We start from the raw sequence: 26,913 nt of genomic DNA on the forward strand, positions 1-26,913 counted from the left end.
GCAGAAAGGCGGGCCCCAGGTCAGGCCCAAGCTGCAGGGAGGAGACAGCAAACGCTGTCCATCACCCTGAAAGGGAAGAGGGCTTTAAGAATGGTATTCCCATGGTAGGGGGCTCTGGATTTGGGGTCCTGCTGTGGGGGAGGTCAGGGCTGGGTTCCTGGCTGGGGGTCTCAGTGGAGGGATGTAACACAGGAACCCAGGGAAGGGAGGGTTTCATCATGCCTCTCCGTATCTTGGGAGCCAGGGTATATGCTCTGCCAGGGGAGAGCCCACCCCTGGCTGTGGGATACTTGGAGTTGTCCCCTTCCCTCCACCTTCTACCCAGCAACAGCACATGCTGGAGCCCCATGCCCTGCTCCACACCCTGCTCTGGAGGGGTCAAAGGGAGGGCCCTGTTCTGCTCCCAGGCAGAGGGGAGGGACCCTAGGTCTGTGTTAGTCATGTGATCAACGCACAGTAACCTCCCCGGAAACACTCATAAGTTTAATCCACGCCAGTAATAAAATCGCATTACATTTCTCATAAAATAAATGTTCCCATTTATATACAGAAGACAGACTGTACAGGCCCAGCCTGGCCCCAGGAGGGGTCACACACAGACGGGCGGCGGAGGAAGGGCCGTCCCTCCCATCGAGGACGGAGTTCTAATCGGCAGGAGAGTGGCTGGCCGGCCAGGCGGGTGGACAGACGGGCAGACGGGCAGACAGGCAGACGGACAGACGGGCCTGGAGGCCAGGCGCCGGGCATTACTGAACCTGGGATTCAAAGGTGCCATTGAGCTGTCCCTCCTCATAGTCCATCTGACACAAGATCATGTTGTTCTTCAGGAAGAATTTGTCTCCCACACAAAATCTGGAAAATCCAAGCAGGAGAAAGAGGCCATGGAGGGGTCCCAGTGGATGGTGGAGGCTCCAGACAGGCCCAGCCCAGCCCAGGAGGTGGACATGTGAGAACTGAGGTCCTGGAGAGTTTGCTCCTTGAATTTTCCAGAAGGGATCCCCAAAAGTCTCATAGCAAACCTGGTCAATCACCCTGGGTCAGCCTAGTCCTTAGCCAGGCCCTGCAGTCTGGGGTGTAGGACAGACAGACAAGTCTGGGCCACAGTCAGGTCTCCATGGAGGGGTGGGGTCGGTGAGAAGGTATAGGAATAGCCTACCCCAGTCCCAGAGAGGGAGAAAGAGAGAGAAGGACAAAGAGACAGAAAAAGACCAAGAAAGGAGAGAGGTAGAAGTAGGGAAGGAGAAAGGGGCAATATGGTTGATTTTTCCATCCCTCTGTTCCCTTCCCCAACTTAAGAGGATGACTCAGTGAAGGGTACTCTTGAACAGAATCTGTAGGTTTCCTGGAGGAGCATCCTTCCAGGAGGAGGTGGCTCTGTCCACCATCTTCCCTCCCACCTAAAGAAGGCCTTGCTTTGCTACCCCCACCCCCTGGCCCTCCTCAAGTACTGGAGGATTTAGCCCTTCCCCAAAGATGTCCCCCAGGTGGCTAGGCCTTTAGTGGGACCCAGGGTCATAGGCCCAGTCCCAGCAGATTCCAATCCAACCACCAGGTGGCACTGCAACTTCACCGAGGTCTTGGTAACAGAGGGTCTGGCCAAGTCCCCAGCTATCCCCTCAGCGTTCCCTCTGGACCTCATCCTCTGGGAACACTTGTATTAGCTCCTTCCTGACATGGGCTCCAGAGGGTTCTGGCTCCTTAGGTCCCTGGGGCCTCCCACAGGGCTGGGACACTGTGTAGGGGCCAAAGACCAGAAAGGAGGCAGACTGGAACCAGAATCACAAGAGTGAGTAGCCATTCCCATAATGGATTTCACCTGCCGGGTCTGGGAACACCTTCTCACTGAAATGTACATGCATGCACATACATATGGCACATACACAAGGGCACAGGGCATGCATTCAGAACCCTTGTACGTGCACATTCAATATGTGTGCACGTGCATACTCCATCATGCACACACCTGCTCACAGAGCACACATGCATACCTACCTTGTACAGGGACATTTACAAATACATACACGTCCATGGCACAGCGTGCACACACAGTACGCTGACGCAAGACCCATTATATTCATACAGATCTGTGCCCTACAAATATGCACACACAGTGCTGGAGGACACACACTTGGCTCCAGGGCTCAGGCACACACAAAACACATGCATGCACGTGCATGCTCAGGACAGCACGGACGTACCACCAGATGCACAGCAGGACCCACATTTGCATGTACATGTCCACAGCACTCCTGGTCTGTGCCAGCAGGCATCGGCTGGGGTCTGGTGAGAATGTGGGGTCTGCTACCCGTTCAGCACTCACCTCTGGTTGCAGAGCTGGCAGGCGAAGCAGTCGAGGTGATATACGTTGTCCCGGGCCCGCATCACCATCTCGAAGGCTGGGATCAGCTTGCTGCAGGCGGCGCAGTTTCCTGTGGTGCCAAAAAGCCTGCCAAGGGAAAGGTGCAGAGGGTTCAGGGGGCTGGGGGACAGGGGAGCTGCCTCTGCCCAGGGCCCCGCTGGTCCCTACTCCTGTGGGCTTAGCAGGTGGGCCTAGGCAAGGGGAAAGGAGCACAGACAGCAGCATCTAGATTCTGCTAAGAGATCAGGCTTTGGAGAAATCGGCACAGTGATCCAGGGAGGGGAGCGTAGGGACTCCAGGGGTTGGATGACATCGCCCATCCCCGGGCTGGGCTGGCAAAGCCCCCTCCCCGGCTCCCACCGGGGTTCAGCTAGCACCCAGGGCCACTGGAAGAACACTGGGCTGGGCCCTGAGCGAAGACTCCAGATTCACACAAGCGGGAATTCAGAGGCAGTCTGCCTGCCCTCAGGCAAGTCATGAGTCTCCGAGCCTCACTTATTTCAACTGTAAAACAGGGACACTGAAATACATCCTTTGCAGGCTTGTTGTGAGAACTTCTATAAACTCTCGGTCATGGATCATTTAGTGAACACCTATAACAGTGTGTGTTTACTATGTGCCATGCACTGTTCTGAGGGCTTTACAAGATAAACTCACTTATTTTTTTTTTTTTTTTAAGAGAGAGAGCGCATGTAAGTGGGCGGAGGGGCAGAGGGAGAGAATCTTAAGCAAGCTTCACACCCAGCGTGGAGCCCTAGGCGGGTCTCGAACCCCAAGATCATGAACTGAGCTGAAATCAAGAGTAGGATGGACGCTTAATCAACTGAACCACTGCGGTGCTCCCCAAGATCAACTCACTTAATCGTGACAACAACCCTGTGGGGTGGTCTTTTTCTGCTACCAACTCACTGGGCGATCTGCCTAAAGCCCTTTTTCCTTTTCCTGGATCTCAGTTTATCCTTCTTCAAAATGGGGATGCTGGGCTAGGTGATCCTGTTCCAAGTCTAAAATAGGACTGATTCCCAAAGAGAGTTCCCAGGACACCTGGAATGATGCTTCTTTCACGCAGGCGCCCCTCCTCTTAGCTGCTGGTTGCAGAGTGCAAGGGGCGGGGTGCACACTTTCTCCCCAGTGCAGGCCAATCTTTGGCCGGGTGTTCCAATTGCTTGAGCCAGCCAAGCTCTTCCTTGCTCCTTTTCTGCACACTGGCTGAGCAAGCCCTGAGTGAGGCAAGGGGGCTGAGAGGCAGGCAGGAGACCCTCTAATCCCTGATTTGTCCAGCTCAAGCTCAGGCGCCTGCAGATGAGCTTGGCTCCATTATTCATCAGCCTGAGCTGCCTGGTGGCTCAGATTAAGGCAGACAAAGGCTGGGCCACAACATCTGCCTGCCAAGGTGGGGGCTTCACTGCCCCCAGTCCAACGAGCAGTGGCTACAGAGGTGGCAGGCCCTGGACAGCCATTATCTGGGGCTGAGCAGCCCCAGGAAGTCTGCCCCCACCCCAGCCCACTGACCTACCTGGCCCCAAAGTCATTCCCTGGCCTCTGTCAGAGCCCAGAAAAAAACACTTTCAGGCTCCAGTAGCTGGCAGAGCACAGAATGCTTATGGGTGCTTTGGCTCTGTTGACAAACCCATCCTTCACTGCGGTCCCCTCTCTCTAGGTCCTCTCGTACTCATCAGTTGGTGTGACACCTCTCCTCAACCTGGGAGGTTCAGCCCCCCAAGGATGCCTGAAACCTTCAGACTTGGAGGCCCCTTCCAGGTCATCAAGGGGGAAGTCCCCAGAAAGAACTTTTCTTAACTCCTCCTTCTGGCCTCAGCCCTTTCCTCTAGCCCAGTGAGGAGCACTGGGTCACTGATCTTGGATTACTGCTATACCTTAAAAACTAATGAAGGCAGGGGCCCCTGGGTGGCTCAGTCGGTTGAACATCTGACTTCGGCTCAGGTCATGATCTTGCAGCTTGTGAGTTGGAGCCCTGCGTCAGGCTCTGTGCTGACAGCTCAGAGCCTGGAGCCTGCTTTGGATTCTGTGTCTCTCTCACTCTCTACCCCTCTCCCGCTCATGCTCTTTTTCTGTCTCAAAACTAAATAAACATTTTAAAAAATTAAAAAAAAAAAAAAACAACTTCTGAAGGCAGAAGAAAGAGAAGGTGCAGGCAGGTAAACCTTAGGCTCTTCCCCAAAGTAGGAGAGACTGTGTTGATAACCCTGCCCCCCCCCCCCCCATACGGCCCAGATGTGAACAGAGAGAGCCCCACAAAGCCCTTGCCCTGACCTATTAATTAATGCAATGGGCCTTCCTTCCTCACAAGGCCCAGCCACTACCCAGCAGCCTGTGTAGAAGCCAAATGTAGATGCTGGGTCTCAGCCAAGGCCCCCACTTTGTGGCCTCGTTCCAACCTTGCTGATGTCATAAATGGCCTAAGGGAGGGTTAATTGGGGGAGACAGCCCCAGGGAATAGGATCCAGGTTGTGGGGGAGGGTGGGTTAGAACTCCAAGGAATGTGAGCTGAAGCTTTAGTCTTCATACTATTCTAGGAGGGGCAAACCAAGGCTTGGAGAAAGTTAAAAGCCAGAAGGTTCATAGTTCAAACCTAGGACCCAGGGGACTTAGAGCTTCCCTACTTGCTCCAGGAAGCCCTCTGAGGTGTCCCTTCCCAGATTCCAGGGACAGGGTGGGTCAGAAGCACCTGGCAAAGACAGGGGCCAAACCAGACTGGTGCCCTAGGGAAACTTATCTCCAGTGCCCAATGGTTGCAAAGGCTTGCCCATGACCTGTGCTGGGCATGGAGGCCAGGGAGTTAATGTGTGGCTCTGTCTTCAGGGCTCTGTGAGCATCCAGTGGAGCAGGGCTGGGCCAGGACTGTCTGGGACGAGTGCACACAGACAGGGCCTAGGTCAGAAGGTAGGGGCAGAGCCCTGCTGGGTCCTGGGAGATGGGAGCTTTCTGAGCAGAGCAGCCAGGGCTGGCAGGAGGCCCACCTCAGATAGTCGCGTCGGCACAGGATGAGGTTGGCCTTGGTGTAGAGGGTGGAGCCCACCTCGCCCAGGCGGCAGTCACAGCAGGCACACTTGAGACAGTCCTCGTGCCAGTACTTGTCCAGTGCCTTCAGCAGGTAGCGGTCCTTGATCTTGCGGTTGCAGCCCGCACAGCCCTTCTGCTTCCCTTTGGGCTGGACGGAGAGCATCGGCACGCCTGTGGATGGACAGATGACAGACAGATGGACATAGGAAGGACCCTGTGGCTCCAGGCCCTGGGACCCATCCCTCTGGGAATAGGGGCCCACTGCTTCTCCTAGGGGTTCCCAGGCATCCTCACTTTCTCCCCAGCAGCCTCCTCCCCTGGCCCTGGGTCCTGTCTTTCCAGCTGTACGGCACAGTCTGTTCCCTGCCCTGAGAAGATCCCTCCAGAAGCTGCAGCGGCAGCTGGGAGCCCTGCATCTGCTGTGCTGCAGGGCACACACATAGCCCCAAGGCCCAGCCCCCCTGAGCTGTGTCTCCCGTCCATCCTGCCACCGCCTCCTGTGTGGTCTGCTCCATAGGAGGCCTGAAACCCTCCTCACGCAGCCACCATCTGACTGGCTCCTTCAGTGGCCCGAAGAACTGAATCTCATAATGGGCTTGGGTCCACTAGAACAGATCTCTCACAGATCTTTTTTGCGACCTCAAGACTTCCTCACATTGTTTGTGCCTTTGACCATTTTAACCTAAAATGTCAAGCGACAGCCTCTTGGTTTATTCATGTAGACCTGTGGCAGTATCAGGAACAAAGTGGGGTGCCCCATGACACTCCCAGTGGTGTGCAGGAGCTCTGGGTCACCCGGCAGATGCCTGCAGCTGGGCCTGGCCTAGTTGGGGCTCTCCTTAGGAAAACTGGCTAGATTCAAACTTTTTACCTGCCCTGGCTTGAGGGAGGGGAGGTTCAGAGTCTCTCAATCCTTCCTCCTCCCACCAGGATAAGAATCTCTGAGCCAAGGTAGGGAGGGTGACAGGCCAGGGTGGGGGGTGGGGGGGGGGGTTGGAGGGAAGCTCCCAGGGCCCATGGGTGCTTCTCAACATACAAGAAAAAACACAAGGGCAGGAATTTCAGCATGGAGCTTCCTGGAAGGAGAGGCAGACCTCCCAGTAGGCAAGTGCATGCACTCATGCACATCCCACATACACAGGCATAGCATGCAGGCATGTGCACAGAGGCATAGCCTCCTACCCTCTGGCCTTGGGGCCACAAGGAGTGACCACAGGGAGAAAAAGTTGAGGAGGAGGTGGGGACCGATGTTGTCCTGAGTCTGGACATGTGTGTAGAGCCCTGAGGCTTGAATGTGGTGAAGATTATGCTCGGAGGGACGTGCAGGGAGTCTCAGAGCCAGGCCCAGGCTGGGGGCAGGTGGGGGTGCCTATAAGAGTTGCCTGAGAGCCCCTCATGAAGGCAGTGGGGGTGGGGGGGTGCCTTCCCTGACATGAGCTCAGGTGGAGGAATCCACTCTGGAGGGGAACAGCCCACCCCTTCCTGCCTCCTTGGCTCCCCACCAAGCCTCTGGAGTCTACCCCTCTCCTGGCCCCATCCTCTCCAAGCGACCCCAGCACTCTCCAGGGCTCTGGGCTCAGCTCCCACCTCCTGGCATCCCTCCTACCCCACCCCCGGCCCACTGCCCCCTTTCTTTTCCCCCTTCCTGGCATGTGACCCTTCCTCCGACTTCAGAGGAGGACCAGCCTCCAAGGGGCCCCAGTCTCAAAACCCACAGATGTCAGGTCAAAAGGGCCCTCAGAATTCTTCCAGGCAAATGTTCTGAGAAATGATGGAGAAACCAAGGCACAGAAGGTCTGAAGGTAAAATCTAGTGTAAGCCACTAATCAAGCTGGCCCTAGGGGGTCCTCCCTGCCTCCTGTGTCTCTCTTGGGGAGGGGACCCGCCAGAAGCAGCAGGACAGGTGAGGGCAGGGGAGAGGCAGCTCAGGCTGCCTTCCTCCTTCCTGCAGTCCCCGCAGGGCCTGGCTGTTAGCTGGGAAGCTTGCTGACTAATTTCCTTAATGCAGCTCTAAAGGTTAATTGGTCTGAGAGAGTGATGAGGCCCAGGATGACTACGTCCTCAGGCCTGCCTGTGTCTCCTCTGGCCGGGTCCAGCCTGGTCACAGAGCTCTGAGGAGGCCGTGGAAGCCAGCTGGGGAGCAGGCATCCCCGAGAGCTAAGGGGGCTCTGAAGTGTTTTTTCCAAGGTCTGGCCTACAGGGAGGAATCAGGTGTGGGCAAATGGGGGAGGAGTCAGGAGAGCTGGAGGTGAGGAGGTGTGTGGGTCTCAGGGTGGGGCTATTGTCCCCGGAGCCTGTGGAAGCAGCAGCCAGCCAGCACAGCTGTACCTGTACACGCACACCAACTTGGAAATCTCAGGCCAGGCCCCTAGGATAGCTCCACTAAGGCTGGCTTGCCCCTTGCTCGCCTGGACTGGCAGCAGGCCCGAGCCCCCCAGGGCTCTATGCTTGTGCTCTCAGTAGCAGGGGGTGTGTGAGTAACTGGAAAAGCCACACTCAGGGGATCCACCTGATCCACTAGGTTATACCCCCAAATAAAGAAGGACTCCAGCACTAAAAGTGTCTGTCCTGCTCTATCCTCCCTCTGGCATGGCTTCTGGACAGGCTGGCCTTCCAAGCTCAGGCCCCAGCACGCCTAGCAGGCCCCAGAGCCTGCAGGGCTGTGAGCTGCAGTGCGAGCTGGCAGTTCCATCACCGGCGGGACCCTGAACCTACAGGACCCAGGGAGGCCATGAGGCGTGAAGTCACAAGCTGTCCCCAGGTCCCTTGTCCCCTGCCTGTGGTTGGGCTGGGCCTGGCCCTCAGCAGTGCTCTGCAAGGCCTGGGAACCCTGCTCTAGGGTACTGAACTCTGCTTCCTGGGCCCTGGAGAACTCTTAAGAAGCCATACAGATTTGGGGTGCCTGGATGGCTCAGTTGGTTAATCATCTGCCTTCAGCTCAGGTCATGATCTCACGGTTAGCGAGTCTGAGCTCTGTGTTGGGCTCTCTGCTGTCTGCACAGGGCCTGCTTCAGATCCTCTGTCCCCTACTTTCTCTGCCTCTCCTCTTGCCCACACACGCGCGCGCGCGCACACACACACACACACACACACTCTCTCTCTCTCTCTCTCTCTCTCTGAAAAATAAATAAAAACTTAAAAAAAATTAAAACAAAAAAAAGAAACCATACAGCTTCTGCCAGTTTCTGACACCCACTGAGAACAGAACTGCAGGGCCAGCCTGCCTAAGGAGGTCCCAGGGCACAGGGGACCTTGAACCTTCTTCTGCCTAGAAAGGCTGAAGTCCTGGGAGAAGTCTGACTCACCCCTTCTTTCTTTAGGGAGCATCCATACTGTTTGCTCTCACTGAGTTAGTTCAGGAGACTTAAAAACACTCCTGGAAAGGCAAGGAGGTTTAAAGGGGGCATCTCTGGTCTCCTGCTCCCTAAATGAAGTGAAATGCTCCCCTGAGGGTCAGGGCTCTCCCTCCCTGCCCTGCCTCCCCAGCCCCCACCCAGCCTGCCAGTCAGCCCCGCAGACACCTCTTCCCTCCCTCCCCTGCCTGGCTCTGGGAGCTGAGCCTCGGGCCATGCACTTTCCATTAAGGAGATAGCATCCCTTTGCTGAAGTCCATTTGGGATCCATTTTAGTGTTATCTAAAAATCAAATCTACATGGTAATCCTTTTAATGTACTCCTGACTTTAGGAAAAAAACAGCTTTGCGCTCCTTCAGGAAAGGTTTTAAAGCATTACCCAGTAATTACTACTCACCCATGAAAACACTGATATTTTACAATGGATGATGTTGAGCCTGCCCACACGTGCGGGCACAAGCTCAGACATACGCGGGGACCCAGCCAAAGAAACCAGTTCACATAGCCTATTTGCTCCTCCTCAATCTCAGGGTGTTGGGGGATGACATCTGAGGGGAGATCGGCCAAACCCCTACGCCGCCTCTATACCAGGCAGGCTGATAGTGGAAGGAGGCAGCCTCCCAGTGTGACTCATCCGGCTGCCAGACACTTACCCTTAGCTCTTTAATCTGAGGACAAGCCAGACAGTCCCAGTGACCAGGAGGGACTGCCAGAGGTCATTTGGCTCTTTCCACACCCACCCGCCAGCCAGGAGAGAAGCCCTCCTCTTCACAGGGACCCCCACAAGTGGTCTGCCAGGTCAGACCCAAGTCCTCGGCAATCCCCACCCACCCACCCCAGGCCACGCTGCCCCTCACCTTCGGCACGCGGACCTCTCCAAACTGCCAAGCCTGCTGCTCCCAGTCCCACTGATGCCTCCAGCGTGGACAGCAGGCTGAGCTCCTCCAAAGCCAGTCCTCTGCCCTGGAATGCCCACCCCATCCAGCCCTGGGTCACTCTGAGTTGTGTCTTGGGCCCCTGCACCCACCACTGGCAGCTCCACCTGGCATGTGAGGCTCCCTCCCACATCCAGCACATCCTGCTCGGCCCTCTGGATCTGCTCCCTGCGGAATCCTGGAATAGCATCCCTCTCCATCCTGCGAATGGACCTTGTTTGCTTCTGTCCCAGGACCTTCCCTCCATCGCTGCTCCCAGAAGAAAGGCCTGGTCCTGCCCATCCCACCGTTGACCAAAACTCAGAGTCAGCACTGGGGCTGAGGCTCAGGGCACTGAGCTTGAACTCTGAGAGCCTACTTTCCAGCCTGAGAACTGTTCCAAGTAGCTGGAGGTTCTGGAGCAAATCCCTCATCTTTCTGACTTGCTGTTGTGAAATGGGAGCCATAAAGGTCTCTTTCCACACAGATGACGGTGAGGACAGAACAGGTCATACATATGAAGCCACAGGAGAGTCTGGCATCCAGCGGGGGACACACCAGAACTGGACAGTATTATTAATATGCATCTCAGGATGTCCTCCCCCTGTTCTGACACTTGTTTCCTTTCTCCTTTAACTTTTTATTATGATGTAATTTCAAACCTTCAGAGAAGTTGCAAAATAGAAAGAATTCCGGTATACCTTTTGTGTAGATTCCCTAAATATGGGCATTTTATCATGTTTGTTTTATCCTTCCCTACAGACCTCCCTATAATATCTATAATATTCTTTCCGAATCATTTGAGAGTTGGCTTCAGACATGAAGCCTTATAATCCTCAATACTTTGATGTGTGTTTCCTAAAAGCAAGGACATTCTCATACAATACGATTAACAAAACCAGGAAATGATCATTGACGTAACACTTCTATTACCAACAGACCTCATTCAGATTTTACCCGTTTCCCCAATAATATATTTTACAGCAAAATAAATTCTGGAGCATGCATTGTATTTACTTGTCCAGTTTAGTCCACTTAAATCTGGAAGACTTCCTCAGCCTTTCTTTGTGTTTCAAGATACCAGCATTTTTGAAGAACACAGGCCAGTTATTTTATAGAGCATCCTTCAATTTGGGTTTGTCTGATGCCTTTGTGTGACTTTAATTCCTCTGTGCCTCAGTTTTCTTTCTTGTAAAATGAACATGAAAATAGTACCTATTCCATAGAGTTTCCAGGAGGAATAAGGGAGTTGGAGCCTGGGTGGCTCCGTCAGTTAAGGAATAAGGGAGAAAATCTATGTGAAGCTGAGGACTAATTGGACCCAGCAGTCAAAAGTTAGCTCTGATCAGTGTCACCCCATTTGGCACACGGGAAAGGGTGACCTTAATCACAGCTCCATCTCAGGTCCCTCAGATAGCGAAGATCACTCACTTTGAGGCAAATAAACGGATTTGAATGTGCCACCACGGTTAAGATCACACAGGCGCTGGCTAGAGTCCAGCGATACCCAAAGGACAGTCCAGTGGTCACTGCAGAGGTGTGCAGAAGGAAGCAGCCCTGTCTGTCCAACAGGCTACTTCGGTGACCCATCAAGTTGGAGGGGACTGCTGTGGCAGCTCAGGGCGGGCTCCTCTGGGGCCATGGGTGGGTGTGGCCTCAGCATTGCTCATAACCTCTGCATGTGTCTCAGTAGTGCTTCTGAATCTGTGTCCACACAGCACAACACAGCGACCCAGTGCAGTTCCGGGGCTTCTCTTCCTCACCATGGGCCCCACTTCTCCTCCTCTGGGAAGGAAGCTGGGCTTTCCCGGGGCCAAGGGCAACTTGCAGGGAGGTAACGCCTGACGCTGCTGGCAGCGCTCGGCTTCTAAGCGCTTGGCTCACAACCGCCTTATGAGATGGACACCCTTATTATTCCCACTTTAACAGCGGGAAAACCGAGGCCCGAGAAAGGTTCCAGCTTGCCCCTGTTAGCATGGGACACACCTGGGATTTGAATCCTGGCAGTCTGTCTTCTGGGCCCAAGTACTGGATTCATCTGCCCTGCTGCCAGGCCATGCACTGCTAAGCTCTGAGGAGCTGGCAGACCCAGGAAGGAGGCGTTACAGAGAGGGTGCATAGATGCAGGACACGGCTACCAACATGCACAACGGCACACAAGTACTTGTGCCTGACACATAATCACATACGTGTACACCGGGGCTGCGAGAGGCGGAACTGGGTCTACTGATTCTCTCCACAAGTTTTATTCCAGAACCCGGCAGTGTTAGCATACAGCAGCTACTCAGGAAGTTTTACGAAAACACACATCACACATCTGAGCACACGCATGATGGGTGTGCACATGTAAATATACACATCCATGCACAAGCAATAATGTGCACATTTACTGCCTTTTAAAAAACATTTCCAGGGGCGCCTGGGTGGCTCAGTCAGTTGAGTGTCCGACTTCAGCTCGGGTCACGATCTCGCGGTCCGTGAGTTCAAGCCCCGCGTCGGGCTCTGGGTTGATGGCTCGGAGCCTGGAGCCTGCTTCTGATTCTGTGTCTCCCTCTCTCTCTGCCCCTCCCCCGTTCATGCTCTGTCTCTCTCTGTCTCAAAAATAAATAAATGTTAAAAAAATAAATAAATAAAAAACATTTCCAAAAAATGGGTCATAGCTCAAAATCAAGCTCTGACATGAGCAAAACCCATGAGTAGGGGGCCTGGTGCTCTGTTCTCAACTCCATCTTCCCAAGGAAATGGAAGAGTGAGAGCCCCCTGGGTTTCGCCCACAGGGACCCACGGGAGTGGTGGTGAAAATCCAGAAAGTCAGTCCCACACTTCTTACACCCACTCCAGCTGCTGGGGGGAGGGGTCTGCAGTCTCTGGGGATCTGGTCCCTGCCACCTGCAAGGTGCCCACGTGGGCCCGCACCTGGGCCTGGAACTGCAGAGTTGGGTCCCACACAGGGCCAGCCAGTGGCCCTTCTGTGGCACCAACCCTGTTTAATGAGGAAATTTGAAAGTGTAATCTAATTCTGCAGAATCTCTTTAAATCTCGTTTTCTCAGAAGTAACTTCATTTCGCACGGACACATCCAGCCTTGTGAGAAGGCCTCCATTTCACACCAGTTTTATCTCCACAATTTCTCGTCTCACTGCACTTCTATCCCAGGGCCTTGCCATGCGGCAGGCGAGGCCTGAACTAATAGCATTTCCTACTCATTTGGAATCAAAAGCCAACGAGAACAACTGTTGAAACGCGTGGCTACAGCACCTAGAGCACGTTCATTACCATCCCTCTGCGCACCCCTTCGCAGGTGGTGCACTCACCATGCGAGATGAGAGAGAGAAGCCGGGCTCCCGTGGCCTCCACCTCCCCACTGGGCCAGGGGAGGGAGGCTGGGGGTGGTGGCCAGCTCACCCCTTTCACTCTGGCACTGCCCCTCAAGGGGGTCAAGAGGGACTGTGTAGACGCGAAGACTGTGGGCCCTTCAGACAGACGGCCTCAGCTTGAATTCTGGCTCCAACACCTCCCAGCTCTGCCTCGATTTACCTACCTGCTAAATGAGGACTGCCCAGTTTAAAGAATTATTCCGAGGATTAAATGAGATAATGGACATGATCTATAAAAGGATTTGATGCAGTAGCTTAAGAAAATCAGCTATGAAAAGTTATCTATGTCTTATGATCCAACAATTCTCTTCCTAGGTATACACCCAACAGAAATGGCAGCTTATGTCCACCAGAGGGGACGTACAAGGATTTCCAGAGCAGTTTTCTTCGTAACACCCCACAGATGAAAACAACACAAATGGCCATGGACAATAAAACGGATGATCCACTATTGTGCAGTCACGCAATGGAATAATACGCAGCCACGAAAAAGACTGATACACATAACACTGATACACATAACAACTGATCACTGAACACATATGCTGATACACATAACAACATGGGTGAATCAGACAGCAGAATGTTGAATGAAAGAAGCCAGAGGCAAAGGTACATACTGTATAATTCTATTTGTATGTAACACCCAAACAGGCAGAACTGATCTGTGGTGAGAAATGTCGGAATGATGGTGTGTATTACGGTGAGGCAGAAGGCGTGAGGAAGCATGGTGAGAAGCTGCAAGTGTCCTAGGTCTTGATCTGGGTGGTGTTTAGAGGGGCACACATAGATGTAAAAACTCATTGCACTGAACATTTGAGACTTCTGCATTTTACTGCATAGATGTTATACCTCCGTTAAAAAAAAAAAAAAAAAAAAGAACTAAAATGGAGACCTCTCAGTCAGGACTTTGGACACCTCTTCATAAACTGCCCCCTCCCATTTCCTCAGCACTCACTCCACCTGTTATCTCAGTGAATCCTCATATTAACTCTGAGGTACTAAATGATTACACCCACTCAACGGATGAGGAAGCAGAGGCTTAGGAAGGTTCAAGTCCTTACCCAAGGTCACATAGCTAGAAGGCTGCAGGGCAGGGACTGAAGTCCCCACCTGCCTGACTCCAGAGTTCAGATTCTCATCCAGCCCGTGCCCCATGGCTTCTCTGCACAGCCTGGTTGAGGAAAGCTCACTGGGATAGCATTCTGGGTTCTCCCCTGCAGTCTAGATGCCAGAATGATGCCAGGAGGCATGCTTACAGCAGGGCCTAGGTTAAGAAGAACAGGAGAAATGATGGCCCAGGCAGGGCACAGTCTCCATGCTCTTGTGTGTCATAGACCATATCTGCTCACCTGGTGGCCCTGCAGAAGTTATAGCTGCTGTGGAACCTTGAAAGAGCTTCTAGGCAGGGCCAGAAAGGGGACACGGACCAGAAACTAAGGATGAAAAAGGGAGCAGAAGAACTGTGTAGAGGCAGACCTAAGATGTTTGCATTGTAGTCTTGAGAGAGACATAGAAGCCTTGAGATGGCACATGACCTCAGGGGGTTGAGCCAAGCTGTGAGGGGCAGGCTGGGGGCTCTAGCCCAGAGCCTAATTGCTGGGCTGAGCCTCAATCGACAGCCAGGGGCTTGTGTGTGAATGAGGGAAAAGGGGAGGGAGGGAGTCCTAGAAGAGGGGCCAGACTCAGGATAAGAAATTAAAAGGAGGTCCAGGCACCTGGGTGGCTCAGTCGGTTACGCATCCGACTCTTGGTTTCAGCTCAGGTCATGATCTCATAGTTCATGAGTTTGAGCCCCACATCCAACTCCGTGCTTCCAGCAGAGCCTGCTTGGGATTCTCTCTCTCCTTTCTCTCTGCCCCTCTCCCTGCTCACATGCTCTCTCTCAAAATAAATAAACATTTAAAAAAAAGAGTTCATAATAAAAAAAGAGAAGAGAAGAGAAGGAAAGGAAAGGAAAGAAAAGAAAAGAGAATGGAGGTCCAGCAATTCTTGCCTTCTCTAAAGTGTTAAGTCCCTCCAGGTTTCCACAGTCCACCACCGCAGGAAGGCAGAAGGAAAGCACTGCCCAGTGCTGTCCCCATATACCTGCAGCCACTACAGTCACGTTCAACTGCATGGTAATAATATCCTTTATTCAATGCCTACTATGTGCCAAGTGCTTTACATGCATTATCTGTCCTCCTCATGATGATCCCTGAGGTCAGAGAAATCACACAACCTGCCTAAGGGTAAGCTTCAGACCCAGGCTGCTGGCCTCATCTCCTCCTGTTCTACGTCCTGGCCAGAGGCAGTATGGAATCATCTTTTTCCTAAGCAATGGGGAAAGCAAACTTCTGCTCGGGCCCAATGTGATGCCTGCCAAAAGAAGAAAGCTCTAAAGATCCCTTGCAGGGGAAGGATGAGCCTCTGGTCCCCAGTGCCCCCCAGAGGAGCCATTTCCTATGAAGGTGTAGGAAGCAGCAGGCATTTTTGCAGCGTGTTTTTGGTGGATCAAACCTCCTTAGAATGGTGTGTCCTAAAGCCTGAACCCGCAAATGACGTTCGAGTGTTTGGAGATGAAGGGGCTGAGGAGTTTCCACACACATCTCATGGGCCCTCATGGTTGAGAGAAGCCAGACCCAGCACAGCTTGGTGTCTGGCAACGGCTTTAGGGGACCCAGCGTAGACCTTGCAGGGGCCTGGGTGATGCACTGAGAGACACTGGAGCAGGTGCAAATGGAATCTGCTCTCCAGAGACACATAATTTTCTGCCGTTCTTCAGTGAAGGGGACTTAGAAACATCAGAAGCTGCGTGTGCTCTTTGGAGTCCGTCATGGGCAATGATGCTTCAGTTAATTGCATAGCTATCTGCAGAACGAGTGTAGGCATTCTCTTCCAGTTCTCTGTTTCCATGAAGTTTCACACATATCTCAAAAGCAATAGGTCGAAAACAGGACTCTGGACCTCCTCCCCAAAACCCGGTCCCTGTACCCGTGTCCCAGGCTTCCCCTCACCACACTAACACCGTTATCCACCCAGATGCTCAGGCCAGAGACTGGGAGCCGCCCTCAGACCCTCCATCATCCTCACTCTCTCCCACCGCTGATTCCCGCTTCCCATCCTGCCTCTTCTTCCCATTTCCAGAGCCACCACCATCTTTCACACACCATCAGCAGAGCTCCTGACCAGCCTCTCACATCTACTATCTACATTCCACTCTTCACACAACAGCTATAGAAATCTTTCAAAACAAAGTAGGTCAGGTCACTGCTCAGCTTGAAACCCTTCCATAACTTCCAGTGGGTTGAGAATAACATCCACCCTCTTCAACGAGCCTATGATATCCTCATGTGGTCTGGCTCCTGCCTCCCCCTCCAATACTGTGCACCAGCCACATTCCTTCCAGATCTCCCTCCTCCCTCAGGGCCTTTGCACATGCTATGTCTCCTTCCCAGAACACCCTTCTCTGCCTCTTCGTGTGGCTGGCTCCTTCCCATCCTTAGACTTCAGCTTAAATGTCACCTCGTCGGAGAGGCTTTCCTTGACTACCTTATTTCCTTATTTACATGACTCCCTTGTCATTTCCTTCTGAGTTTTTAATCACAACTTGTAATTGTTTTACTTTTTTGTGATTGTACTAAAGACAAATGATTGGCCTCGCTCATAAGAACGAAAGCCCCATGAAGGCCTATTTTTTTAGTCCTGCCTTGTTCACCATTGTATCTCCAGCACTGAGCCTCATAGCAATCACTTTTTAACCATCAGTTCAGTTAATGAATAAAAAGACTAAGCAGAATCTACCCAGATATTACTAAGAGTCTTCAGGCCAGAGGGGCCTAAATGCAGACAGGCAGGCTACCCAGAGATGGGAGCCTTCCCATCAGGCTTGTTGCTGCCCCATGGCACACACTGCTAGGCACCTATACCTATGTGGCCTAAGACAGCAGATCTGTGGCAGTGCCTAGGTCCTGCCATCCTCAATCTGGAATTTTGAGAGGACTACCCAGGGCTCCAGCTGCAAAATGACAGCTCTTTTGCAAATATAAACCCTCTACCCTTTAGATTAAGGGGCATCAATCCTCTTCTCCAACCCCTCAGACCTGTGAGGAATGAAGTCCCCCTTTGAATGTCCCCTTGCACACAAATGCTCCATCCCAACCCTCAGAGAGTGGAGGTAGAGCCCCAAAGTTCGGTCATCTGTGAAATCTCATCAGCTCAATCTTTCCCTTTGTGCCTGTGGCCTGGGCACCCTTCTCTGCCTGGCACAGACCTAGCCTCCCCTACTCCCCACCTGAGGGTCCTCTTGGCTATGATATGACCACTCCTACCTCCCAGCCAAGTCTGAGCCTCTTGAGGACAGTGGGAGGAAAAAGCCCCCAAAGGTTACTACAGAAGAACCCTAGGCCCAAGCCTTTCTCTAACTGTAGCCTCTGCCAAGCCCCCTCCCATCCAGGGCTGCTGGAGCAAGCCCCCAGGTCCTTTGACAGAATGCTGCTTGGAGCTGTACAGCTATGGGAAATCAGCAGGGAAGCGTCTGGAAGCTGTGTTCCCCAGACAGCAACTCAGCTGCTCCCTGGGCACCCGCAAAGCCCACGTCACCCATCTAATGAAACAGGGCTCCCAAGAGGCCTGCAATCTCTGCAGAGGAGGAGGAGAGCACGGACTCTCAGATGAGTCTCAATTTCACAGCATCAGGGACGTGAGCACCAACGCGCTGAACCAGAAAACGAGAGTCTGGCAGGAGCTGCAGACACACCGTGAGCGCCAGGGGATCAGAGATTAGGGCCCTTCAAAATCAATTTTGAATTCAAACTTTTAAATGTGTTCTCCAGACATAAGGAGGGGACCCTCCAGGCAAGCTCAGCCTAGCCAGATGCTGGGTTCTGCTTCCTTCTCGAAGCATCCAGAACCTATCTGCCAGCCACTGGGCTGGATGAGGGAAAGGAGGACATGGGGACTAGGAGGGAGACTCCAGTGCCCCGCACCCAGGAGCCACAGGGACAGGAGTCCCTTCGGCTCTTGCTGACACAGCATGACCTCTGGGGTGCCTGTCTGGGGTCCTTCCTGAAGCTCCCTGGTGAGGCCTTGAGGGCTGCTCCACCCTCCTCTATAGACTTGGATGAGAGAAGCTGAAGGCAAGGTCTTGCAAGGCAAGGCCAGATCCCTATTCACCTCCCAACCTGGTTGAGGAGGCTCACGGGGCACCAGTGGATGAAGCCATTTAGAATAAGAGCTTTGGAGTCAGATGGGCAGGGTTTGTATCTCAGACCAGCCACGGTCTCCCAGAGAGATCTTGGTTCAGGAGTGAATTTCCCTCCCAGAAACCTGGTGGGAGAAAGCTTGCCGTGAGTGTGAGTGTCTTGGAAGGCAGGCCCTGTGAAGTCAGAGTGGTCCAAAGTCCCCCCAGTACAAAGGACAAGAAAGTATCCTGTGTGTGAGTCAGCAGGATAGGCTGGCTGCCGGGAGAGCTGGTGTGGCTGCCACAGGCTGCATCATCCAAGGCATGGTGGCTGCAGCCAAAGAGCTGACAATCATACTGTCTGTCACCTGACAGACCGTGTGTGGAGTATTGAGTACAGTTCTGGGCCTGGCATGGTGAGGTGGACAGGGACACACAGGGAATTGGGACTCCTCAGGAAGCTGAGTGGGACCACCTGCTCAGCCAGACCCCAGAAAAGGCCCCAGGGCTAAGAGCGGGAAGGCCGTGGGAAGCTCAGGAGGGCAGACGATGCTCCTGGCAGCCTCAGTTATGGTCCCCACACTCCTGCCTGGGTCCCGGCTCAGCCACATTTGTTCCTCCGAGCATAGGATCAACCCACTACTGATGCCTTCCCCCCATCTCTGTGGGAAAGCGGGTCCGTGACGAGACTCTGACCCCAGCGACCTCACAACCCCCGTTCCCCAGTTCTCCAATTCTCAGACCACTGCTGCTTTAAGCCACACTTCTGGGACACAAACACGAGTGACTGTGAACGACTCTTCAGCTGAGAGGCGGCAGAAAGGGTGGCCGAAGACTTGGGCCTGCGGAGACCTCACAGGGAGCCCCTTTTGGAATGAGGAGCAAAGGGAAAGGGCTGGGGCTACTGGACCACATATGGGAGGGGAGGCAAGCCCCCCCCCCCCCCCCAGCTTGGGAGTGGGCTGTCAGCTCTGCAAGGAAATTACAACATGGGCCTGGGTAATGCTCCTTTTAGTTACAGCATAAACTGCGGCAATAAAGCGTACCTGGGGAATGTTTAGAGAAAGCACTAATGATTTCTTCCCCAGTGGTTAATAAATTCACTTCCAGATCAATTTGTTCGCGATAGAGCCCGGCGAGCGGAACCCGCGCGGCGGGCACAGCCGAGTGTGTCTTTTTCAGTATAAATGATTTATTACGATGATTAGCGGCACATAAACAATTTAAAATACAACGCTAATTAGTTTGGGGAAGAAAGGAGGGGAAAAGCCACCCTGCCTCTCTCCCCATTATGTTCTACTTCCCTAAGTGTGTACTTTTTAATTAAATCCAAATGTCACAATAAATTTAAAGTGTTTTATTACCACTCGGGGTAAGTAAGGCAGTCATGCAAGCCCCCTCTCAGGCATCTACAGGCCAGGCTGAGGGGGAGGATTGGGGGCACCAGCGGGGTCTGTCCACAAACTCTCCTCGAGATGGGAGATCTTTCAGGAGACCCCGGAAGCCCCTCCTGGTTTCTGGCAGCCCCAGGCTGGAAAGCGCTGGGACCGCCCATCTCCCACCTTCCCAGCCAGCCCAAGTGATGTCTCCTCCTTAACATTGGTCCCGACTGGCATGGCCACCTCTCAATGGGCCCACAATACTCCATGCCCTCTCCAAGCTCTCCTCACGTGCTAGGTGTATAGGTGACACTTTTTGTTTCCCTGGCTTCATGCTTGCCACTTCACATCCAACATCTTACCACGTTCTCCAGTGCTATGAGTAGCAATTATTGTTTCAGTTTTATGGATGGGAAACTGGGGCTCACGGAGGTAGAGCAACTTATCTAAAGACACACAGCTAAAAAGTGGACTTTTTGCAGAATCCTTATTCCTATAGCACCATTCTACCTCAGAGCCCATACCCAGCCATGTCTGGGCCCTGATTTCCCAGTGCCCAGGACGGGGCCAACGAAATGATGGCGGCTCAGACAGGCCCCTCCAGAGTACAGAGCCCTGCCCTACCCAGAGACACATTTGAGGGAGGAGTTCAGGCAAGGGACCTGGACTCATTAGAGTACAGTACAAGGTCAGGTTCTGCCACTGACCCACAATGTAAACTCAGTCAGGTCCTTTAAGCTCTCTGAGCTTCAGCTTCCCCGTCGGCAAAACTGGAGTGTGGCACCCATCTCACAGGGCTAAGGAACTAAAGCAGCTAAACCCACAGAGTGCTTTGCAATCCTTGACATACTGTGTGAGCAGTAATTGTTAACAAAAGCTCTCAGGGTGAGCAGGGATCCACGAGAACCCCATTTCACAGATCAGAAAACTGAAGCCAGCAGGGGAAATGACTTACCCAAGGTTCCTCCAAACCTTAGGAGCCCAGAAAGGACCAGGCAAGGAAGCCCGGACAACAAAGGATTTCTCTCCTAAACTCTCCTGCACTGCTTATTTGAAATTACAAATATCCCTAAACACAGAGTTCCCACATGACCTGGCACTTCCACTTCTAACTACACACCCAAGAAAAGCAAAAACATGTGCCCGCACAAAAACTTGTACGTGAATGTTCATATCAGCATTATTCACAACAGCTATAAAGGAAACACAATCCAAACATCCATCCACTGATGAGAAGAAAAATAAATGTGATACATACATACAGTGGAGTATTAATTGGTCCATAAAGGGAAGTACCGATTCACACTACAGCATGGATGGGCCTTGAAAACATCAGGCTAGGGAAAAAGTCAACCACAAAGACCACATATTGTATGATTCCATTTATATGAAAAGTCCAGAACAGGCAAATCCACAGAGACAGAAAGTAGATTAGTGGTTGCCAAGGAGGGGGGAATGGGGAGTGACTGCTAATGGGTATGGAGTTTCTTTTTAGGGTGATGGAAGTGTTCTTGAATTAGGTAATGGTGAGGGTTGCACAACTGTGAATATACTAAAAACCACTGAATTATACATTTTAAAAAGGTTAATTGTGTGGCATGCAAATTATGTCTCAATAAAGCTGTTATAAAGGAAAACAAAACAAACAACAACAAAAACAAATACCCCTTTGAGAACAGGAGAAACCAGCTGACAAAAGTCAAGTCCTAGGGTTAGGGGAGGAGGCCTGGGAGGTCCAGCGGCCAGGCCTCACAGGGAGGTCCGGCCCTGCTCACCCCATCTGCAGTTGGATGCTCCCCAGGGAGGACAGGGCTCCAGTGTGCCCCCTTGCCTCCTCCCAGCCCTCCCCATCCGGAAACCTGACTGTGCCCACTTTTCCAGCCCTGCTTCCCAGGAAATTCAGACACTACTGGATCCACCACTCTTCTCCAACCTGTCTGCTTCCACTATTGCATTCATGTTTTGTCTTTTGTTGGAATTTCTGCATCTTCTGAGGCCTACGCCCGACCCAAAAACTGGGCGTGCCCGTGGGGGGACGGTGCCTCTCTCAGACCTTGAGCCTGTCCTACATTAGGCACCACAAGTTATGGTACGTGCATAACGAATAAGATCACAGTGAGGCCCTCCAGTCCCCCCAGCCCAGATTCAGTTAAGGAGTGCTGCCCTCTCCCGCTGGGACAGGGGTGTGAAGGCTTGGATCCAGGACACAGAGGCTGTCTCTGGGTCAAATGAAAACCACTGGAGGGAGAGAGCGCCCTTCGTGGCTAATCTGAGAGGGTAACTCAAAAAGATAAAGCATAAGAGACTGTTAAAAACTGAGAACAAACTGAGGGTTGATGGGGGGTGGGAGGGAGGGGAGGGTGGGGGATGGGTATTGAGGAGGGCACCTTTTTGGGATGAGCACTGGGTGTTGTATGGAAACCAATTTGACAATAAATTTCATATATTGGAGGAAAAAAAAAAAAAGATGAAGCATCCTGGCCAACAGGGGGCACCAGGCCGGCACTGTGACAGGCACACCCAGCCACACCTCCCTCCTGGGTCTGGAGGGATGACCAAGGTTAGGTTGAAGGTTGTTAGGGCACCTCAGGCTTCATCTGAGCGCACAAACCAGCCTCCAAGTCTCCCACATGTGGAAAGAGCCCCCAAGAGGGGACAGGACAGCTCTGGTCACTAGAGAAGGGTACCTGTGCCGTGGCGCAAGAGGACATAGGCCCATTTCCTAGGCACGGGGCTGGTTCCATGAGTCTCCGTGGCTTCATCATGGGCTGCTGTCTCAGGAAGCTGCCCCTTAAGGAAACTATCCCCTAGCTTCTCCAAACTTCTCTTCCAAAGCCCTGCAGGTCAGGATGTCTCAGGGGTAAGGGGCGGCAGGCACCCTTCACTTACGCAGCCACCATGTTCTCACTAACAACTCCGCAGGTGGGCACAGTGCTTTCTAGCAGGCAAAACACACAAAAACATCTTCTCCCATCTGAGTTCTCTGCAAAGGACGAGGAGGATGCTGTGGGTCCTAATTTACGTTTCAGGCAACAGGCTTAGAAAGGATGCGTGGTTTTGCACAGGGTCACACAGCGGCAGGTAGAAGAACTAGACATGCCTGAGGTCTCACTGTCAGAGGAAGGCAGAGTAGGGCTGGAATCCAAACTCCACGCTTATAACCTCCCTCCGAAGTCAAAAGAAAGCCACCTCTGCGGTAAGCTGTCACACCCTCACGGAGCTGCTGTTGCTTTTAGAAAATTTGACAGATTTCACATCTGCCTGTGTCTGGGCTCTTGGGGTTTTTCTCCTCTTAGGGGAGGGAATCCAGAGCCTTCACCCTGGAAGAGAAGGCAGAGCTCCTAGGAGTATGGGCCCTGGAGAGAAGAGGGTGTGGCTAGAGACAGGATGGAGTGGGTGGGTGGGGGTGGTTTGAGTCACCCCTGGGCAGCCAGGCAGGAGCGGCGCCACCCACAGATGCCCCTGAGAGTCAGCTCACTGCACAGGCAAGACCTTGTTTCATTTGTACCACATGGAGGTGCCCTGAGACACGAATTCTGTTCTTCTCAGGGCCTACCTTAGCTATATATAATTGGGGAGTAGACTATATTAGACGCAGACAAGGTAGAAATACTTAGCTCTGTCCCAGAATCAGCTTTTATGGAAGCCAGTCTGAGAGAGAAAACTGGCCCAGAGCTAGGAGGCCAAGAAACTCTTTACAGACAGATCACATGAGGCAGAGGGGTTAGGAAATGGCCCATGGGTGGCTGGGCAGGTCTGGACTAGCTGCTTTTCCCCATCCTGGTATGCTCCTGCTTGCCTCAGGCCCACGGGCTTCAGGTCATTCCTTTGGAACCTGGAAAGTCAGGATCTTGGTCCAGTCATGAGGAAGCAATTGAAGAGCAAGGGTAGGGTCAAAGGAAGCCTCAGGCCAAAGACAGGCAGACAAGCAAGGGCCTCTGGGACAGAGGTAGGTTAGGACAGGTTTGGAGCCAGGTCCTCTAGTCTGCCTTCCTTCGGGCTCAACTCCAGAAGTTCAGGCCCGGCTACTGGCAACCAAGAGGCTCTAGCCAGGATCTTCATCACTGGGAGACCTCAGATGAGCCATCACATTCCAAGGCCACACTTCCAGTCATGCCCTCTACCCTTTTTTTCCTGGACTTCAACTGCCTCTTCTCTTAACCATCCAGACCCCCATTTGCATCCCATCACCTCACATGTGCAGACTGCAGACTTGGAAGGAAATGGAGGAAATGTAGGAAATGGGAGGAAATGGGAGGAAATGGGAGGAAACAGAGGGAGGAAGGGAGGGAGGGAGGGAGGGAGGGAGGAAGCAAGGAAGGAAGGAAGGAGCAGGGAGCAGTCTGATGCTGGAGGGGTGGGGAGCAGATACTCTGGGAAGCTCAAAAGGAAAAATGCTTCCCCCTCACATTATGCATTGTCTTTTCTGCCCCTCTGATTTATTTTCCCCAGAGTAGCTGTGGTTTAATAATATATTTGGTCTTTGTCTCCGGTTCTTGGCGCAGAGCTTCTAAAACCCTTGATTTTCCTGAGTGATAGGAACATCTTCTGTTATTCCTGAGGAGCCCCTTCTGAGCCCACCTGCGTTTATGCTATTGAGGTGACTTAAGGTGAGGACCTCAGCCAGCCTCAGGATGGGGCTGGTCACCAGAAAGACCCAGCAATTAGAGGGCTGGGACTTTCAGCCCTGTGTACTGACAGACCTCCAGGAAAGACAGGGAGGGGGCTGGAGATTAAGCTTCAAAAAAACTCTTGAACAAAACTTGATGAGCTCTAGGTTGATGAATGCATCCGTGTGCCAGAAGGGTGATGTACCCCAGTTCCCCAGGGACAGAAGCTTCTGTGCTCAGGACCCCTCTCCCCAGACCTCACCTTATGTACCTCTTCATCTGTAGCTTTTATAGTAAACTGGTCAGTATAAGAAAGTGTTTCTCTGAGTTCTGTGAGCCATCCTGGAAAATTCTCTAACCTGAGGAGGGGATCATGGGAACTCTGATTTAGAGCAGGACTGCCAGAAGTATAGATGACATCCTGGATTTGTGATTGGCCTCTGAAGTGGGGAAAGTCTTGTGAGACTGAGCCCTTAATCTGTGGGAGCTGATGCCAGAGAATGTCAGAACTGAGTTAAATTGTAGGACACCTAGTCGGTGTCCATTGAGAACTGGAGAACTGCTGGGTGGTGTTGGAAAACATACCAGAGCAGTACAAATAATCTTAATAAAGTGTAACTCTATCCTCTCTCTAGAACACAGCAATCCTTGTGATCTTCTCTGCTCCTCTCCAACCTCTTTCACCTGTTTGTTCGTTCATTCATTCGTTCATTCATTCACTCACTATTCACTTAATAAGTATTTGCTAAGCATCTGCTACTAGGAACTAGCCCCTAACACATATTTTGATAATAATTATACTAACATTAATGATTTTTCATCAAGAAAGTAGTTCTTAATGAGCTCTATTAAGTCAATTTGATTCCTTCATCAATTTTCTATTCACTAGTGTTAAACCAAGATTTGCCCCCCTTTCCTGTTTTTATTTCACTAGAATTCTTTTTTTTTTTTTTCCTAGCACTTAAAAAAATTATTTTTTCAACAACATTACTGGAATTATTTTTATTGGGATTATTTTTAAGTTTGAAGTGACTATTTGGTTCATGATCAGTTTTTGGCTCATATTAAATCTTATGAACTAGAGCTTTTGACATGGTTGAGATTTCTTTTGTGATAATTACTTCTACCAAAAAATGTTTCCTGAGCCAACTTTGGCAGATCTAAATTTTGTCAGGAAGATTTGATTCCTCCATCAAATCTTAGTCAATACCATATTTTGCCAGGTGCGATCTTAACTGCTGCCAGTTTTGCTTTGTGTTAATTATTTCAACCAATTTTGATTTTTTTTTTCCGGGATATTTTTTAATTGTTACATTTTCTTTTTTTTTTTTTTTTTTTTTTTTTTAATTTTTTTTAATGTTTATTCATTTTTGAAAGACAGAGAGAGACAGAGTACGGCAGGGGTGGGGCGGAGAGAGAGGGGGAGCAAAGAATCAGAAGCAGGCTCCAGGCTCTGAGCTGTCAGCACAGAGCCTGACGCGGGGCTCGAACTCACGGACCGTGAGATCATGACCTGAGCCGAAGTCGGATGCTCAACTGACTGAGCCACCCAGGCACCCCAATTGTTACATTTTCAATAATATTACTAAGATGTTATTCTCACATGTAAGGCATATTTTGGCACTGATCTGATAAAAAATTCTGAGGATCAAACAGCAGTGTGAAAACATCCAGGGGACAAAAAGACAGGTGACACTCTGTACTTGGGCTGACTACCAGGTCAGAACCCTGTACCTGCAGGAGACCTGTCCACTGCCTTTTGCTCCTCCAGAGCCCTAGCTCCTGCCAAGACACCTCACAGATGGAAAACAGCTTCTGGCTTGAGTAAGAACCGTTGATTGCTAGAGACAGCCTCTAACTGACAAGCAAAGAGATGGGGTATAGCCCCGGCATCCCATCGTGGGCTGGAGGCAGCCTCTGCTGGGCCTCAGACTTTTCTACTCAGAAAGTATCTTAGAGACATTCAGCTGAGAGAGGGAATAGATGCTTCTTGGTGCCTTAGTTTCCCTGCCATAAAAGGAGGTAACTAACCAGGATCCCTTCAGGCCTGAGTCTGTGACTTGTGTTCACTGGCCTCCAGGCTCTGGGCTTGCTTCAGGGGTCCCCTCTGCCTCTTAGTTGTGGATCTGCCCGGGAACAGCTGGAAACCAGACCATCCACCTGGATTCAAATGTGGCAAGACCAAGTATGGAGGGCCGGAGGCCAGAGATGTCCTCGCCTGGAATCGCTACTTCTCTGACCCCAGGACACCAAAGAAAAAGCAACCTTGTCAGGATGGTTTCTTGCTCCTGGCCTTGGCCTCAAAACATTCGTTCCCCACAGTTATGTCTCCATACACAGTACCACTAGGCATCAAGCCGCCAGCAGCCCCTGTGATGTAAATAGTGAAGCACAGACCCAGAGGGTGGAAGGGGCCAGTCCGTGGACATACTGTGAGTTGGGAACAGAGCCAGGCTATGGGTGCAGGAGTCCTGGCTCGGCCCTGTGCTCCAGCTCATAGGAGAGCCTCCTCTAGTCCTGCTCCCATGTGAAGAACTCTTCAAGTGGTCTCCACCCAGGCTGCCCCAAAGATGCTGGCCCCCCCTGGCCTGGCAACAGCCAGGGGGAGGTTGAGGCCCTCAGTCCAACAGCCTCAGAAAGACTGGCTCAGGAGGAACCACCCTCACCTCCTCCCAGAGTCACCACTGAATGAGAAGAGAGGCCCTTAGGTAATGAACAGCTGCTCTGTAGGCTCCTA

At 52.1% G+C, this 26,913-nt stretch overlaps 1 protein-coding gene across 2 annotated transcripts in view; it reads right to left on the minus strand.

Annotated features, from left to right (window-relative positions):
* Window positions 1-470: 470 nt before the first annotated feature.
* The window catches only part of LMO1 (LIM domain only 1), a 41,902-nt gene continuing 15,459 nt past the window's right edge, over window positions 471-26,913 (minus strand). For both annotated transcript variants that reach the window (XM_042906427.1, XM_042906428.1), the window contains 3 exons: window positions 5,341-5,554; window positions 2,321-2,446; window positions 471-852 (listed from right to left, as the gene is read on the minus strand). In XM_042906427.1, coding sequence (XP_042762361.1) covers window positions 747-852; window positions 2,321-2,446; window positions 5,341-5,554 — 446 coding nt within the window. In that variant the 3' untranslated portion in view covers window positions 471-746. The remainder of the gene's footprint in view (window positions 853-2,320; window positions 2,447-5,340; window positions 5,555-26,913) is intronic.

This window comes from Panthera leo, chromosome D1 (assembly GCF_018350215.1).
Source record: "Panthera leo isolate Ple1 chromosome D1, P.leo_Ple1_pat1.1, whole genome shotgun sequence".
Classification (NCBI taxonomy): Eukaryota; Metazoa; Chordata; class Mammalia; order Carnivora; family Felidae; genus Panthera; species Panthera leo.